We start from the raw sequence: 18,653 nt of genomic DNA, 5'->3' as shown, positions 1-18,653 counted from the left end.
GAGCTTTCCTGTGCATGCACACTTCCTCGGATACAATGACACGGTATCTGAGGAAGTTTCCTGCATGCGGTTCACCATCCCTTTAAACTGGCGTTCATGGAAAAGACATCCTGCTATTCCTTTCCCAAGCAAGGGAGTGGACGTTAAGAGGTCAAAATCCCAGGGCTCACAGAGATATCTTTGCATGTAGGCAGAGCGTGGCCTGGGAATCCATGGCAGGTCCTGACCGTCCTGTTCCCTCCAGCAATAAGGATCAAAAACGGTTCTTCGGCATGAAAATTCCCCCTTGTGAGCCTCCAAACCATGTTCAGCAGAACTGGCCCAAGGTTAGGCCATGTGGACATGAACCAGACCCATTCATCTCCTGTCCTGCTTGCGTGCCATGAGCCATCAAATGAATGTTGCCCCAAACGTCCTTCAGCTTTCCACAGGACGGCTGTCTTTTCTGGGGACTCTGCTCTTCTCATAATGGGACCCAAGGACAACAGCTGCCCGTGAGCCCTTTGAGCATCGAGGGAGAGCTCCCGTCCTGCCCTCCGTCAAATCTACGCGGCTTCTTTATTCCAAGTCCTGCAACTTTTTCAGAGTTGGGGATATAATGGCTCCCTGCCCATGCAACCTAAAGGGCATCGCCATCGCTAACCCGTAATAACTCTTACCGGAGCCCCGCCACCTCCCTCCTGCTCTTTCCAGGACCGCTAGGTGGATGTGTCCCAACAGAATCCCAACTGATAAAATCGTATTTATCCTCGGCTCTCGACACAGAGTTGTCCAGACTTGCATGGCACGGGGAGGGGCTCTGCTTCCTGCTTTCTTGAAGGAAATGATTTGCCCAACTATTACCTCCCCCCCCCTGTTCCCTATCCGCCCCCTCCCTTTCTTTTCCTTTTTTTTTTGGCTTTTGCATTCCACTCCCCTCATTAGCTCTCTGCTCCAGACGTGTTCGGGGCTGCCGTCAATGGATCCAGAGAAAGCCGGTAGCCTGGAAAGAGGGAGCAAGATGAGGAGAGGGGGGGGGGGAGAGAAAAGCTACCATGGGGCCTCAGGCTGCTAATTTCTTTGCGCTCCACGAGCAAGCAGCTGCCGAACCCCCTTCCCCAGGCAGGTTTGGGCAGGGAGCTGCGGAGAGGTGATAATAACGTGTCTGTCATTTCCCTTGGACATGTAGGATCTTGCAAACCGCAAATACCGTTAACCAGCTTGGCCAAATCTGTTAGGACGGATCCTGGGAGACAGGAACGCAGGCCTACCGCGGGGTTCGGGGTTGTTTGTTTCCCCCCCCTGATCAAAGAGCAAAAGGATGGGACTAGAGCAACAAGACAGAGGGGTCTTTCCCCCAGTGAAAAGAGGCTTGGGGCTTCGTTTGCCCCAAGACCCTCTGCTTCCCTAAATCTTGCTGGGCCACATTGTTGTTCCATCACCTTTCCAAGCCTTCCTCCAATTGGTGGCTAGAACCCGAGTTCTGATTGCCTCCATCCCATCAAGCCCGCTGGATGTCTTTGAGCCGGCTGCATGCTCGGCCTCGCAGGGTCGTCGCAAGGATGCAAGGGGAAAGGGAAGACCACGTACGCCACCCCGGGCTCCGTGGATAAAAATGTAGAAAATGGATCGATTTCCAGCCAGGCTGGGCCCTCTGCCAGGTCGTAGGTCTCCTCAGGTGTCCAGTGAAGCCTGCCACTGGCCTCGATCCCACCGTTCCTCCTCGCTCAGGGCAGCATGCAGGGGTCTCCTCTCCTTGGGAAGGGAAATTGTGTTGCATTCCTGTTCTTGCCTCCTTGCAGGCCCACTGAAGTGATGCAGGCTGGGAGAATCCCGTTCCAGTTAGCTTTGACAGTTGGTGACAGTTGGTGACAGTTGGTGACAGTTGGCTTTGAGGTGTGGGCGAGCGAGAGCTGGATGGAGAGTCTCTCTGTTCGGGTTTGTCAGTCCATCAGAAAATGTAAAATAATCGCAGCTTCAGGATTGCGAAGGTCAAAACAGAAGCAGCATAACTGATCTCCATTGAACTCAATGTCAACAGGAGGAAAAAAAAATCAGTATCTCTGAAGACCAATTTTACCTCAGAGGAAAGCTGCCGTTCAAGCTTTATGTCCTAATGTTTTTCTAGCATGCAAGTAAACATTCTTACCAAAGAAGACCATGCCGTCTGTTTTCAAAGAAGAAGAAAATAGCCAAAAAAAGAACTGTCGACAGCTATTATACACCGTTTTCTCATTCCGCCGAATAAACTCTGACCGGGAAGGGAGCCTGAGTTAACCAGGGCCTAGTCTGCACACAATAGATAATGCACTTTCAATGCACTTTAGAAGTAGATTTTCCTGTTCTGCACAGGAAAGTCCAGCCGCGAAAGCACATTGAAAGTGCATTATCTATTGTATGCAGACTAGGCCCGGCTTTCGCAAAGATTTCATCGTATTTTTTACAATTCAGATATTGATCAAATTCAAAATCCCAGGATAACCTTCAATGTTGTTACCATGAGACAGAGAGAGTCGGAGCGCGTGACCGGCCCGAGGACATCCGGCAAGCCCCACGTCTCTCCCATGTTCACGTGGCACTCAAACTACCATCCTGCCCAGTACACCGGACTACTCTTTTTGCCTAACGGGTGATGGGTGAATTTCCTGAATTCTGCAGGGGATGGACTAGATAACCCTGGAGGTCCCTTCCAACTCTCTGATTCTATGAGTGTCCGCTTTCCTCTGAAACTGTCGGGCTGGTTCTCTTGCCCGCAGTGGATACTCAAAAGTCCTCTCTCCAGCGCGCATGCCTCTTCCGCGGTCTGCAGGCCCCAGGAGGGCCAAAGGCTCTATTCACACTCCCGGCCTCCCTGGCATTTCTTCGAAGGAAGCCGGTGGCCGCTCCGGCCGCTGACGCCGGAATCGGACTTGAGAAAAATACTAATTATCTATCAGTTACCAGCTGGCTGGCGTGGCGAGGGGGGCACGCGGGAGAGACGGCAGCTGCGATCCGGCTCCGGGCTCCGGCACGTCTGGGCAGCTCCAGCACGCAGACATCCTGATAGGTTTGCGCACGCTGGCGGGCTCCTGACAAGCTCCGTCATGCCATGTGCCAGAAACAGCCTCCTCTGGCCCCCCACCAGCTCGAAACATGAATCACGGGGCGGGAGGGGAATTGCGCGTTGGAGGTACGGGGTAAAGCTTTTCTCCTGCACACGCTGAGCCGTTGTTCCTCGCAAGCAAAGAAAAGCCAGTGGGTTTGGGGTTTTTTGGCGGGAGAGTCTCATAGGGGCTGAAAGTCATCTGGGGCAGTCAGAAGAGAGTCCTTTGCTGGCATACTGTGACCGAAGCCTTCCAAAAGGATGTGGACAACTTGGAGAGGTTGAGGGACTTGGGAACGTTCAGCCTGGAGAAGAGGAGGTGGAGAGGGGACAGGATGGCTCAGGATTTGAAAGGTTGTCACTTAGAGGAGGGCAGGGAAAGGTTCCTGTTGGCAGCAGAGGAGAGGATCTGCAGTAATGAGTTTAAGACTACATGCGGAATGGTATCGGCTAGATAACAGGGGAGAAAATGTCACAGTCAGAGTCATTCAGCAGTGGGATTACCTAAGGAGGTGGGGAGCTCCCCTTCACTGGCAGTCTTCAAGCAGCAGCTGGACAGAGACTTATCCTGGATTCTTTAAGTTGATACTGCACTGAGCAGAGGGTTGGACTAGATAGCCTCTATGGCGCCTTCCAACTTTATGATTCTGTGATTCCATATGTTATGCTATCCAGAGAATGGGCAGCGATCACTGCTTTGCTCTAAGACTGAGGTTCAAACCCCCACCTGGCCAGGAATGTTTCTGGGTGATCTTCGTTTCATCACATGTGCTCATCTTAGCCTACCCCTAAAGGCTGTCGTGAGGTTATAATTGAGAAGGGAGGGGATTTTAAGTTCCTTGGAGGAATGGCAGGATAAAAAGTACAATTAATCAATACGTCTGATACACTCTGATGTATATCATCAAATCTGTGATTAGCAAACCTGGGCCAGCCAGGTATTTGGTGGTCTCCCATCCAGAACTAACCAGGGCCAACCATGCTTAGCTTCTGAGATCTGGTGAGCCCAGGCCAGCTGGGTCATGGTCATGCACATCACAGAGGGCAATAAAGAGACCAAATGAAACCAGGAGGGAGGTGCTGTGCCCAGGGATTGCTGCCAGGCCCATGCAGCGCTGCAAACAGGACTGTAAATAAACAGCCGTCACCGGTGTTCATCGTCCCTTAAAAAAAAAAACCCTCCCGATCAGCTCAACACCCGTATGAAACAAGCCAGAGCCAATGACGTGTTTTGCAACAGAGTCAGAGGGCCTGGCTGCTACCAGCTCGCTTCTGGCCCAACGGGGAAACCCACTCCTTTGTGGAGGGATCAGGTTGGCCGTCCTGAGAAAAATAGGAAAGCCATGGGGATAAACAAGGAGGGGAGGCCTGTGTGCTATTCTGAAAGCAAAACTTAGTCATCGTCCCCACCTCCCCACGGTGGTTCCAGCCACACAGGTACTTCAGCAGCATCCAGCTGCAGTCCCCCCCCCTTTTTTTTACACATTTTCTTTTTCTCTGGATGAAAGGGAGAAATTGTGTGCTATAAAGCCATGCTTGCAACCAGCACCGTGTCCTGTGGATTTCTCCCCTTGAATCCAAGGACATCCTATTTGCCAGCTCTGGACTGGGAAATTCTGGGATATTTGGGATGCTGAGCCTGGTGGGGGGGGGGCAAGGTTTGGGAAGGGGAAGGGTACCACGGCACAAAGTCCGCCTCCTGAAGTTGCCATTTTTCCCCCCAGGGGAACTGATCTCTGTAGCCTGGAGCCCAGTGGTCATCCTGGGAGTCCTCCAGCCACTGCCTGGAGGTTGGCAGCCCTAGGAAGCAGCCTCAGGGTACCATGTCTAACCCGGCAATGAGCAGACCTCACTCAAAGGGCACGGCCGCCCTGGACGTTCTCCGCCGGACCCTCCATTGCCAAGAGCAATTTGTGCCAGCTCTCTTGCTTCGCAATGAAGTTTGCATAAAAGAAATTCCTCGACAGATTAATGAGTTAACTAGGAGGAGGGCGAGAAGCTATTTTCCCAACCTGGGCACCAGAACTGCTCTGGATTCCTGCCCATCTGGGGCATTGCTTCCCAGTGTGTTAGTTTCCTGTGGCACAAAGCCCCAGGGCTCAGAGCTACCTGACTGCAGACCCCAGAATACAGCTTCTCCTTCCCTGTTTTTCATAGCGGAATTGCCTGTAGACCAGTCCCATCTTTATGATCCCTCAGGCTGCATAGCCCAGGCTAACCTGATCTCGTTAGATCTCGGTAGTTAAGCAGGGTCAAGCCCTATTGGGATGGGAGGCCTCCGAGGAAATCCAGGGTGGTTACGCAGAGGTAGGCAATGCCAAATCAAGAAATGAAACTTGCCTTGTCTTATCAAGAAACTTCAAAAGGGGAACTCAATGAGGAGTTGCAGGATTGGAATTCATTGACAAATTCAGGACAGTGTACCCCTTCAGGGTTTAACAGGGACCTAGAATTTGTAGCTCGCTTTAGATGCTAATCTCGTGTATACTCTATGCCCTGCCCCAGAGGTTTAGGGATACCTCTGTAAGTATTGCCTCTGCTTATTTGATTTCATCTTGCGCTAGCTTTTGTGTTTTGTTTGTGTAACAATACGAGGGCGTGCTCTGTGAGAACAGCTCCAACAGGACTGGGACAAGCTCCTTTGGGTAGTGAAAAGCGGAGCATTAAAAATGAACTCTTCATCTTCTTCTGAACTCTGGTTTCCGAACTGCAGTTTAATGCTAGTCCAGAATCCTGATGTCTCTGCAAAAATCACAACCTGACTTGGAACAACTGTTGAACACAACAACCAAATGTAGCTGGTTGAAAACCAGCAGGTTTAGGACTCCAAAGCTGCCTCCTCCTCCTCCTCCTCCTCCTCCTCCTCCTCCTCCTCCTCCTCCTCCTCCTCCTCCTCTTCCTCCTCTTCTGCAATCAAGTTGCAGCCGATTTGTGCCGACCCGCAAGATTTGACTTGCCACGTAAAATATGGAAGACATCTAACAGAATACGAACAGGCCTGGGCAGTGGTGCAGACCTGTTGTTTAAATGAGGCAAAATGCCAGGTCCCGAACGCGATTGTCGGGCAGCCCGCCAAAACGTTTTCCGTCTGTCGCGGCAATGTGAGCATCGTGCTTTCCGGGGAGATGTGACAGAGTTCTGGACTCTCCCCAGCTGCAGCTGAGTAGACCGAAAGGTTAGATCTTAGCATTTAGAGGGATCGTCCAGTCGGCCTGTCTAACCATTGTACCCACAGCTACATATATATTATTATATGTTTCCTAAGTGTAACTCTGCCATATAGGGTAAATAAATAAACAAATATGACCACCCCACAGGGTTTTCAAGGCAAGAAACATTAGAGGTGGTTTGCCATGGCCTGCCCCTGTATAGCAACTAGGGATGCCAACCTCCAGCTGGTACCTGGGGATCCCCTTACAGCTCACCTGTAGACTAAAGAGATCAGTTCCCCTGGAGAAAAAGGACACTTTGGAGGGTGGACCCCATAACATCATTCTCCATTGAGGCTCCTCCCTGCCCCGAATCTCACCCACTCCCGGCTCTTTCCCCATAATCTCCAGGTATTTCCCAACCCGGAGCTGGCAACCCTAGGAATCCAGGGTGTTTCCCCATCCAAATACTGACCAATGCTGACCCTTCTTTACTTCCAAGATGTGATGAGATTGAGCTATCCTGAGCTATCCGGGCAGGGCAGAAAACTTGCATATCTGAAGTGAACTTCCCTGAGTCATTCTCAAGGTGCCTCTGTGGACCTCTGACCCTTAGTGATGGAGACTTCCTGGTAGGGAGAGCCCAGCCGCGTCCTCACGGCCCGGGGGATTTCTTCCAAAGGACCCTTGCAAGCCCCCTTTGATGTGCAATCTCATCAGGGGGGCTGGTTTCGCTTCCTTCGTGTTGCACCCCCCAGCCGATGCATCACTTGCTGGCCACACTTTAATCAAGGGTTTCTCTCTACCAGCAGACTGAAGCTTTATCTAATCGATAAGCCCAAGAAAGAGCCTGTGGCCTGGCGTGAAAACTTATCATTTGCTTTCATAATGTGATTTGAGTCAGTAAAGGACCTCTGGGCCATGGATCTGCAGCTATCATTGGGTGTGGGTCTGGGTGGGGTGGGGTGGGGTGGGAGCAGCCAAGCGAGTTTCAAGAGTGTCCTCAGAGACTCTGACCTCAGAGGTGTCAGTTGAAGGAGGGGAGGATCTGAGAGACAAGGCAAGCAAACTGGGCTTTGGAATATCACAAGACCTTCCTAGCAAGCCAGCTTGGCGTAGTGGTTAGGAGTGCAGATTTGTAATCTGGCGAGCCAGGTTTGATTCCCCGCTCCCCCACATGCAGCCAGCTGGGTGACCTTGGGCTCGCCAGGGTATTGATAAAGCTGTTCTGACTAAGCAGGAATATCAGAGCTCTCTCAGCCTTCCCTCCCTCACAGGGTGTCTGTTGTGGGGAGAGGAAAGGGAAGGCGACTGTAAGCTACTTTGAGACTCCTTTGGGTAGGAAAGCGGCATATAAGAACAAACACTTCTTCTTCCCTGTGCATGTGCAGAGAGGGCCTTGGTGTGCCTGTCATTACGGGTTTGTGGAGGTCAAATGAGAACTGGGTCAGGCAGTCTGGACTCCTGGTCCTCCGGGGGAGGAGAGCAAGATGGAGAGCGCCGTGCCATGATGCTTGCCCCCATCTCCTGGGAATCAAAGAGGACTTTGACTACAGAGGGTATCACTGGATTGCCAGGGGGCAGCAGGAAACAATGGCCAAATGGTACAGGTTGTATCAGTATAAAACAGTGGTGGGCTGGAGATCTCCCAGAATTACTACTGATCTCCAGGTAATAGAGAAGAAGGAGAAGAGGTGGTTTTTATACCCCACTTTTCACTACCTGAATGAGTCTCAAAGGGACTTACGATCGCCTTCCCTTCCTCTCCCCACAACAGACACCGTGTGAGTTCGGTGGGGGTGAGAGAGCTCTAAGAGAACTGTTCTGCAAGAACAGCCCTAAGAGAACTGTGTCACCCAGCAGGCTGCGTGTGGAGGAGGAGTGGGGAATCACACCTGGCAAGGAAAATGAGAGCTGCAAGACGTCTGGTTTATAATGCAACAGGATTCGCTTTGGAGTAAAGCAACGGAGCACCGAAATCTTCTAGGCTGTCCTGGGCATTTGCAGTCTTTAGGACGCTGGGCAAAATACCAGCCTACCGAACTTCTATCTGTCTCTGGAATGTGAACGTCATGCTTTCCCAGGGAGATGTGACTGAGCTCTCTGAGCTCTCCCCAGCTGTGACTGAGTGGACTGGCAGAGGCCTTGAGCACAAATCCTATCACCTGGCAGCTAAGTGTCCTTAGAGGCGTGGCCTCAGTTGTCCTCCACAAGCCCAAGTCCAAGCGGATTTATTTGGAAATAAGAACCGGATGGTCTCCTTCCCCTGCTCAGGGAAAGTTAAGGGGGATGCCACAGGACACCATGAAATCAGTGGCTGAAAACACTTGCCCTTCTCCTTGTGATCCAGGGGCTTGCCCAGAGAAGTGAGTCCTCCCAGTATCCTGACTGGCGGATCATGTTCTGCCCTACAGAATTCTCCTTAAGGTGCTGGGGAGCAAGCCGCCATCTGCCTGCACCGCCAAGGCCCTGCAGACGGACTGGAGAGCCAGCGTGGTACAGCCAAAACAGGGGGACAGTCTTGTAGGCGGACTTTGATCCAGTCTCTGTGAGTTTGTCTATGTCTCTGCCCAGCCTACCTCACAGGGTTGTTGTGTGGATAAAACAGGAGCCGCCCTGAGCTCCTGGAGATGAAACCGCGATCTGATTAACGGAAGCATTCCACTGAGCTGTCATACGGAAGAAACAGAATCCCGCGGCATCCTAAATACTATTAGATGCACTGCTACGGAAGCTACCCTGCACAGAGCGGAGCGGTTACTATGACATGAGGCTAGAAGAGGCAGCAAGGTATCGCTTTCTGGCCTCCCCTCCCCAGAATTCTCCTTCCTCCCGCTCTGACATTTGTTCTCGAGGATATCTCTTTCTGCCCACCAAGGTGAGCAATTCCCCCTTTTGACAGGGTGGACTCTGTGCCTCCAAACGGAACAGAAAACACAATAGGCTCCGATGCACTTTCCCCCCTGGGAGCTGCAACAGGCAGCCACAGACACCCCCCTTGGGTGCCAGATACTAATTGCATTTATGCACCCGGAGCACCGGCCATCGCATGGAGAACCTCTGTCTTGACTCAATTCCGCATGAAGTTTGCTGCTCAATGGAGCAGCAGTCCCCAAACTTCCTACACAACCGCAGGGAGGGGGTGGGGGAAAAGGACATAAAACCAGCATGCACAACCCCTGCAAGGTGGGACCAGGGTGGGTGCCCAGCGGTGAAAGGGCCAAAGGCCTTCAGGGACGCCCCCCCTCTCCCCGAGGGAAGGAGACACGCCGCTTACCGTCCAGGTGGCCGACTTGGCTGTGCTGGATTGCTGGAAGGTCACCTCGAAGTGGTGCGGGCCGGGGTAGTCGGTGTTGGACGGGATGACGGGCGCGGGGGACATGGTGTCAAAGGTGGAGCTGGGCTGAGAGTAGGGCGAGAGCGTCGGGACGTTGGAGGCGTGCTCCGAGCTGTAGGGGCTGGAGGAGGCGGCTCGGCTGTCAGAGCTGTGATCCATGCTGCTGTTGAGCAAATTGAACTGGGACTGGAGGGGAAGGGAAAGAGGGGGAGGAGGAAAAGGGGGGGGGGAGAGAGAGAGAGAGAGAAAATTACACCAGCAGTTTCAAGACCTGGAAACATCAGTTCCTCTCTGTGCCCAAACTTCTCCAGGTGTCTAGTTACAGGCATCTTCAAGGGGCAGAAGCTCTTGCGAAACCAGCAGGGGGGTGGGTGGGGGGTGGGGGGGCGAATGAAAAGGGATCTCCTTCTGGGTTTCTTTGCACTCGAGGCTTTCTTCCCCCCCCCCTAAAAGTCTCCCCACCCCACCCCCCTTCGCTCCAACTCCTGGTGAGTCTGTTTGTTTAAACAAGTCCTCCCCGCCCCTCCTCAATACGGAGAGGAGACTCATTCCTCAGCTTGATCCAGGATGGAGACAACTCAAGTGGGCAAGGCCCCGATTTAGCCCGGACAGGAAAACAAGGACGGGGGTTGTGGGGGAGAGAGAGAGAGACGCTCTTTGCAAGTCTCTGTCAAAGAGGAGGCTCAGATAATATTTGCATTAGTGGCTGACCGGCCCCCTTGCCACTGGCCCTGAGTGAAGCCCCTCCTGGACATAACGCTTGGCTGAGCTGTTCACAGGCACCGACAGGGCCCTGCAAGGGTTGCCAACCTCCAGGCGAGGCCTGAAGATCTCCCAGAATTAGTAGGTAACCGCCACTGTCCTGGAACAAACCTGTGCTACCTTGATGGTTTGCTCCCAATAGTTCTGAGTCTGTGGCGAACACCTTCAGCAGAGTCCTCTTTTACCCTCTGTTCATGGCGGCAGAAAAGAGGCTGACTTATGGTGACCTCTTAGGGTTTGCAACCCTGGACTTGGTGTGGAGAGCCAGCTGGGTGTGGTTGTTAGGAGTGCGGACTTCTAATCTGGCAAGCCAGGTTTGATTCACCGCTCCTCCCCCTATATGCTACCAGCTGGGAGAGCTTGGGTCAGTCACAGCACTGATAAAGCTGTCCTGACCGAGCAAGAATATCAGGACTCTCTCAGCCTCACCCACCTCACAGGGTGTCTGTTGTGGGGAGAGGAAAGGGAAGGCAACTGTAAGCCACTTTGAGACTCCTTTGGGTAGAGAAAAGCGGCATATAAAAACCAACTCTTCTTCTCTTCTTCTACTGCCTTGGTGGTTTCCCATTTGAGCCCTAACCACAGCTGACCTTGCTCCACTTCCATGATCTGACAAGGGCAGGCTCTCCTGGGCTGCCCAGGTCAAGGCACCGTTCACAGCCGTCTGGGATGTCTCCCTTTGGACTGGATGGAAACTGGAGGGGCTGAAGCCCCTCCTGGAAATAAGGCTTGCCTGGAAACCAGCATGGGGACCTATCTCTGGCTGAGATACGGCCCAGATATAATCACGGGGAAATCTCCCTGCCGTCCAACAAAAGGCATCGGTCATCACCAACCGCATCATGCTCTAGACCTCAAGGGCCTAGAAACTAAAGCAATCAGGAACTGAACAAAGACGCTGAAGCAATCCGAACTGGGGGATGGTGGAAGACAAGGAACGCTTGCTAGATTGGTAGCCCTGCCTACAGGGAAAGGCAGAGAAGGACGAAGAGACCTGTTGACATAAGCGCTTGCGTGTTTTATCTGCAAAGGACTCTCACTGGAGCTACAGCGAGCTTTAAAGGCGACCGGCAACACAGAGACCTCTGAAACAGGACGTTGGCTGTGGCATAGGTGCTGCCAGGCACTCTTTGGCATTCCTGTGGCATCGCAGTGCCTTCATGCATCACCGGGGCTTTCTCCACCTTCCCTGCAAGCTTCCCCAGATGTGGATGATTGAGGACAGATTGCAGCAAAGCCAAGGCAGCTTCCTCGTGGGCAGAAAGTTTCCACATCTCGCCCATGTCTATGTGGTTTCACTTCCCTAGTTCTCCAGGTAGCCGCTGCCCCAGGGGGGTTTTAGAAGGATTTTTTTTTTTAGAAAATTGGTAATTGTTATGGTGCATCCACATGTCAATTGCCAGTTTTATATTTTTAAAAACTTCGAAAAGATATGGCAGCCCTGAGAACAGGGGCAGGGTCAATACAGGGAAGCCCTCTGTAAGGAGACCCCGTGGTCACTGGGCCAGCTATGTGGAAACCACATGGGAACATTTCTGGAGCAGAACATTTGACCGGCCGTGTCCCTCAGGGGGTCTATTCACTCGTGGCTCCATGGAAGAACCTCTCTTTTGAACACAGAAGGTCCTCAGTTCAACCTCCAGCATCTACAGTGTAAAAGGACCAGGCTGTAGGCGACGGAAAAAAAAACCCTCTGAGAACCTGGAGGAGAGCAGCTGCCTGTCTGAGTAGACAATACCGATGTCTATGAATAAATGATCTGATGGGCAGGGGCTGTGGCCCAGGGACAGAGCATGGGCTCGGTATGCAGAAGGTCCCAGGTTCAATCCTCAGCATGCCTAGTTTAAAAGGACCGGAGAGCGGGCGAGGAGTAAGACTGAAACCTTGGAGAGCGGCTGCCCGCCAGAGCAGGCAATACCGATTCCATATAAGGCAGAGCAGGCAATACCGATTCCATTCAAATGCCACCGTCTCCCCATATCGATCCTTGCCTTGGGCACCCAAGGACTCGGGTGCTTCTTGTGACTGTTGCCCTTTGGAGCTGTCCATGGTCTGGCCGTGCTCATATCTGACCCAGATCTCTGCCTGCTTTGACGCCTCTCTTTCTGCAGCCTGATCTCCAGCTGAGCACGGCCTCTGACAGCAAGTGGTTGACAACTCCCTCCCGCCCAGGATTCCTCAGAGGCCATATAGCCCCACCCCATGCAAAGGGGCCACCTGCCACCCCAATGAAGCTGCTGCAAGAGGACAGGCCTTGAAAGAGAAGGGGGTCCCTTTCTGCATTTCTGAACATGAATTTTTGGGGGGGCATTTAGGTGGGTCTTGTGGCTTGGCTCCTCCAACAATTGCAGCCGCTGCTGGGCATAAAGATGTTCCGCACCAAATCCTTACGAGCTTTTGCACTCTGAGCTCATGAACTGGGCTGTGAATTTGCCCCCCAAAGTCAGTCCTTTCCGGAGGGAGAGAAACAGCATCGGCCTGATTCTGCCCTGGATGGAAATGAAATCTCACAAAGCAGCGGTCAGCAAAAGATCCGATTGTGCCCAGCCGTGAAACAAAGCCCGTAACCTGCCGGCCTCCCCCCTCCCCCCCTCCCCTTCTTTACCAACATGCCATCAATCTTAAATTCTTAAAACTAACCAGACTTTGGAATCGAGGGACATGTTTTAACTTGGGATTCTGGAACCTCACCCATGGATAGCTTTCTGATGTTGCGGCTCAATCTTTCTTTTTTCTTTTCTTTTTTTTAAAATGTACCCACATGAGCTCTCCGTGTCAAACAAGACCTCCAGCGTGCTTGCATCTCCCACAATATCATCTCTGTTCAGTGACTAACTGTAGGAATTTGGAGCAAGACAGAACTCGTCCTGGCAAATAACACCTCTTTTCTCCCCTAAAATATGCAGGCACAAAACCTCTTGTCCTTTTGCTGCCCGGGCCTGAGATGCTTCCCCCCGCACGGAGCTGGTTCCGGGGTGCCTCCGGTATAGGGGTCTCCTTAGAGCCCAGTCTGGGCTTGGCTTCTCATTCCTAATTTCAATCATCTACTCGGTCTCTCAATCCTTGCTAGATTTCAATGCTATAAAAATCACAGGAGGTTAAAACTTACAGACAGAGGGACCCTCCCTGCCTATCAGGGTCTGTGAGCCAGCAAGTGGCTTCCCACTTATGCAGACCCTAGAAGAAGAGTTGGTTCTTAGATTCTGCTTTTCTCTACCCTAAGGAGTCTCAAAGCAGCTTACAGTCGCCTTCCCTTTCCTCTCCCCACAACAGACACCCTGTGGGGTGGGTGAGGCTGAGAGAGCCCTGATATCACTGCACGGTCAGAACAGTTTTACCAGTGTCGTGGGGAGCCCAAGGTCACCCAGCTGGCTGCATGTGGGGGAGTGTGGAATCTAACCCGGCTTGCCAGATTTGAAGCCCGTGCTCCTAACCACAACACCAAGCTGGAATGAATGAGTGAATGGCTCTGACGTGGAATTGCCTACTCTGGTCAGATCTTGGAAGCTAAGCAGGGACCTCCAAGGAATACCAGAATCTTGATGTCCCACTTGCATGGGAGAACCACTGTACTGCCCCCCCCCTTTGAATACCTCTCCCACCAACAGAATACAGAACACTGCCATTGGTCTATCAAGGTTAGTATTGTCTGCTCTGATTGGCTGTAGCTGTCACATAGCGCTCTTTCACATTGCCTCCTACCTGATCCTTTTTTACTGGAGATGTCAGGAATTGAACGCGGGACCTTTGGCGTGCAAAGCAGATGCTGTACCACTGAGCCATCCCTGGGGCCTTTGAGACCATGTTGCCTCTGGACATAGGAGGATGCTCGAGGGAATCGCATCCACCCTCTGGCCCCCCAGCAAAGCTATATCCAGGAGGAAGCTTTGAAAGCCACCAGTTTGGGCAACACCGTTAGAGCCAAATTAATAGACAGGGGGATCTTTGAAATACAAAACAGGAGAATTTGGCAAGGACATTCTGATCTGCTTCCTTACCCGAAACAAGAGAGATCAAAGTGGGTATTAAATTGAACTAAGGTTACACAAATCACCCGGAATGCGATTAGAATCGTAAACACAAAACCATTATAAGGTTCAAGCCAATATAAATCGTTTGCACGCATTTTATGTCATAATTTATTGGATATCGATTCATGTCGAATCCACTTAAATCCCAGGCGTGAATTCAGGGGCACCCACTGAAGCTGAATCCGAGGTGGAGAAGACCCTTCCACGGCTGTGAACCTTTGCTTCTTCCTCACTGTTTTACTGTTCCTCACCTAGTGTTGACTCCTGGGCCCAAACCCTGGCTCTGTTGACATTGTGAGCTGACATGACTGTGAGGTTATGACAACTCAGTCCCTTCCTCTTCCTGTCACATGACACTGCTGGGATGTTTATCATGAACTTCACAATTTGTAGTCATTGCTTTAATATCTGCCAAGCACCTTACGTTTTGGAGAAAACAGCATATAAATGCTTGGGCCAACAGGACACAAATGAAAGGGAGAGGTCTTGGGAGAAAACGTGGAATGAGGAAGATAACAGGGTAGATCTACTCATCTAATTATAGCTAAAACAAACAGCAGTCAACAATTTCGGACTCAAGACCACTGAGCTGTAAGGGCGTGGAGGGAAGTAACCTGACTTCACAGCGCCCCCTAGTGTTAGCAGACTTCCCGGTCAGGGTGGGGTCCCCGGCTTTCAGCCCACACCACTCCCACCCAATTCATTTCCCCAAAGGACAAACGTTGGACATTAATGCAGCATACCTATATCACCTTGAAGTGACCTAGGCACGTTGGGTGGCAGCCCTCTGGTGTTTGGGCAAAACTCTATGGTTAGAAGCTAATTCTACCATAGATTTTATGCCCAAATGCCAGAGTGTCTCCCAGACGTCTCCAACACGTCTACACAACTTCCAGGTGGGAGATCCGGACCGCTTTCCGACTTGACTCAGATGGCAGAAAATTGAAGGTGCCAAACTGTCGACGCTCAGTACTGTTTTAACTCAAGCTCGTTTTAGAAATGTTTTAGCTGTTCTTATTTTAAAATTCATGTTGCAACTGACGAGGGCTTGTGGGAACTGCAGCCCGTGAAGGTCTGGAAAGGAAGTTTGGCAACCCCTGATCCACTCCAACCATGGTTCTGTCGGGTTTTTGTGTTCAAAGGCCAAAACAGCCAGTGGGGGGAACCTCTGACAACATTCAAGCGGTGTAGGCTGCCGCCAAGTACCGGATGACTCCCCCCCCCGCACTCCCTGCCCCAGTTGTCCCTATTAGTTTCCAGTAATTGTGTCAGCTTTAGTAGATTGACGGTTTTGCGTGACACGGAAGCTTTCTTTATGCCCGTGCCCGGTCGTCCCATTGAAACCTATCCCCTTACCTAGTGATTATCTTTTCCCAAGAGAGACCACTGCCTGGAACCCACCAAAGAAGGGATGTAAACAGTATAAGGAGTAAAGATAAAAGAATGGCGGAAAGGAGCTGAAAAATCCCTTCGCTCAAATCTTGCCTTGCGGGACTGAGAAAGAGAGTCCTTCTGAAAATGACCAATGTATGCCAGAGGAGGAGGAGTGAACAAGAACTCTGGCCTATCTTGCAGGGGTGTGGCAAAGATTCCTTCCATAATGTTTGTCATGGCTCAATTAAATTTTGTCTGTTTTATTGTTACAATTTTAGACCAGTCATAGACGTTTACAAGATCATTCAACAATAAAAGAAATTCCCACTAAAATCAAATCCAAAAATTCCAAAAAAAAACCCAATTGTAAAGACAAGAGCTGTCAATTAAGTGCAAGTTATAAAACAGTTAAAAATGACAATTTATTATTATTATTTCAATTTATTAGCCACCCCTCCGGCTTAGGGCGAGGTGCAACAGACATTTCTACCACAGATCAAATCAGAATATAAAACTGTGACCATAAATGATAAAATAAACCCCAGCTATTCACATCATTTCGTGCGAAAATTTCGCTCGTTTAAACTTCAGCTTAAATCATCAGTCCAGTTCCTTACTCAAGGTCCTCTGTTTCCTACAAGCTATAACGTTCTGTCAAGGCATATGATGTGCTAGCCTCTTTGTCTTCAAATGAGAATTTGGTCACTGTTCAGGAAAAGCACGCGGTCTGCTGTCATTACAACAGCATCAGAATAGATCACTTTTTTAAAGCTCTCTGCATATTCATTTATCCATTAAAATATTTATCACCTGGCATTCCTTGTGACTCAAGGCAGCTAAGAAATCACAAGTTAGAACTTACAGAACAGAATAAAACCTGAAATGACTTAAAACCCCCAACACCCCTGCCATCTGTACCCCATCAAAAGCCCTGACCAATAAAATGATCTTGTAGCATCTCCTGAAAATATCTGAAGATGGCACCTCCCATTTTTCCTCTAAGGAGTTCAGGGTAGCATATGGAGAAGAAGAAGAAGAAGAAGAAGAAGAAGAAGAAGAAGAAGAAGAAGAAGAAGAAGAAGAAGAAGAAGAAGAAGAAGAAGAAGAAGAAGAAGAAGAAGAAGAAGGAAGGAGAAGAAGAAGGAAGGAGAAGAAGAAGAAGAATTGGTTTTTATACCCCATTTTTCACTGCCCAGAGGAGTCTCAAAGCTGCTTACAATCCCCTCCCCTTCCCACAACAGACACCCTGTGAGGTAGGTGAAGCTGAGAGAGCTCTGAGAGAACTGTGACTGGCCCAAGGTCACCCAGCTGGCTGCACGTGGAGGAGGAGCGGGGAATCAAACCTGGCTCTCCATATTAGAGGCCACCACTCTTAACCACTGTACCAAAATGGCTCTCTGTACAAGATGCCTATACAAGATATGCTAGAACAGATGTTGGTTCAAGAACTCAGACAATGACCCTCATCAAAGCAACAGCCGGCTTTTAACAACCATGGTGACCGTCGTCGCTGGAAATGCATGAGATTTAATCACCCGGGCAGGCTGATGCCTCAGCGATTATCACCCCAGGTTACAGAAAACATTCGACAAATTCGGGATCTGGCATCCAAGAGGCGTCTATGATCAAGATCAGCGCATATTTTAATGCAAAGCAATCCCACTCATAAATCCGGCACTTCTGGGACAGGCGTTCGGTATACTTTGGCGAAATGCAAGGTCTACGCTAGATCGCCTTGAATTCCAACACATTTACACACAGATTTGATGTGCAATGTTTATGAAGCCCTGTTTATTTCTTTATATCGGCAGGGCTTCCAAGCATGCATTTAGGACTGGAGCACCGAGAAATCCTTCATAGTTAAAGAACAAGAATCCACTAGCACCTTAAAGATTAACCGTTAAAGCTTCGGTCCTTGATACAAGTTGGTTATGGTTTCGGACATTGCCCGCAAGCGGCCAGCCCTATCAAAATGCCAATGAAATTAGATTTAGCTCGGATAATTTCTCGATCAGCGATATCATGGGGCAGAACGAAAAGCAGAACTGGAAAAGACAAAAAGCAGGACATTTGCAAATTTTGCATTGAGGATTCAAAAACCCAGAGCTCTGTAAATGTACGCTGGCATTCACTAGGAGGACAGTCCCAAAATTACAGGCGGGCTGATTCTAAGCATGTTGACGTGAAGGAAGTCCTACGGAACAGGGATTTACCCCACTGCAAATGGGATTTGGACTGCAACCTTAAAAGTATCCACACAATGAAATAAAGTGGATCGTGTACAAAAAGCACGAGTGAAATACTAGAGAACAGTACAGGAGAAAGCTGACATCTGTGTGTAACCCAGCAAGAAATAATTTGTTCCAAAAACTTGTGATAGTCCAGCTGCAAGCACGAGGATGCTGGCTCGTAAGGCACCGATAGCTGGGGGACGTACCATCACGGACATTTTTATCAGGATCTGAAACCATCAGTGCTCAGTAAATATTTGTAATGAAAACCAAGAACATCCCTCCTTCTATTTGGTGGCCACTGTCTCTTTTCTTTGACTCGGGCGCGCAAAAATAGCAAGTTTCCATGCATCGAGAAGAACCCTCACTCGTTGCTCATGCTGAGAATTCACGTCCCCCAGATGGACTCGCAACCCTCCGAACTGGCACTGGGAACACGGCATGAGACCCCGTTCTCCAGAGCGACAGACATGCCCCCGTGGATTTCCCCCCCCCACAAGACCCAAGTCTTGCGGTCTCCAGTCCCCGATCCCCCCGGCCAAACCCAGCCTGGGAGCCATTGTCTTGTCACTGCCACCCCACCCACTCTTACGAGCCGCCATGAAAATCGATCCTCAGAATTCGTCCTCGGAGCCCCGAGAGAGCCATCCCCTCCGCTAGAGACTGAAGCCAAAAGACTCCACCAAGCCACACCACGGAAGGATGACC

At 50.7% G+C, this 18,653-nt stretch overlaps 1 protein-coding gene across 4 annotated transcripts in view; it reads right to left on the bottom strand.

The window, feature by feature from the left end:
• TP73 (tumor protein p73) overlaps positions 1-18,653 on the bottom strand; it is a 56,269-nt gene that overhangs the window by 12,839 nt on the left and 24,777 nt on the right. For all 4 annotated transcript variants that reach the window (XM_077311094.1, XM_077311096.1, XM_077311095.1 and 1 more), the window contains one exon: positions 9,488-9,733. In XM_077311094.1, the coding sequence (XP_077167209.1) occupies positions 9,488-9,733 (246 nt within the window). The remainder of the gene's footprint in view (positions 1-9,487; positions 9,734-18,653) is intronic.

The sequence above is a fragment of the Paroedura picta genome, chromosome 15 (assembly GCF_049243985.1).
Source record: "Paroedura picta isolate Pp20150507F chromosome 15, Ppicta_v3.0, whole genome shotgun sequence".
NCBI classification, from domain to species: Eukaryota; Metazoa; Chordata; class Lepidosauria; order Squamata; family Gekkonidae; genus Paroedura; species Paroedura picta.
Note: the sequence above shows the minus strand (reverse complement) of the source record. Positions and strands in the feature narration are given on the sequence as shown.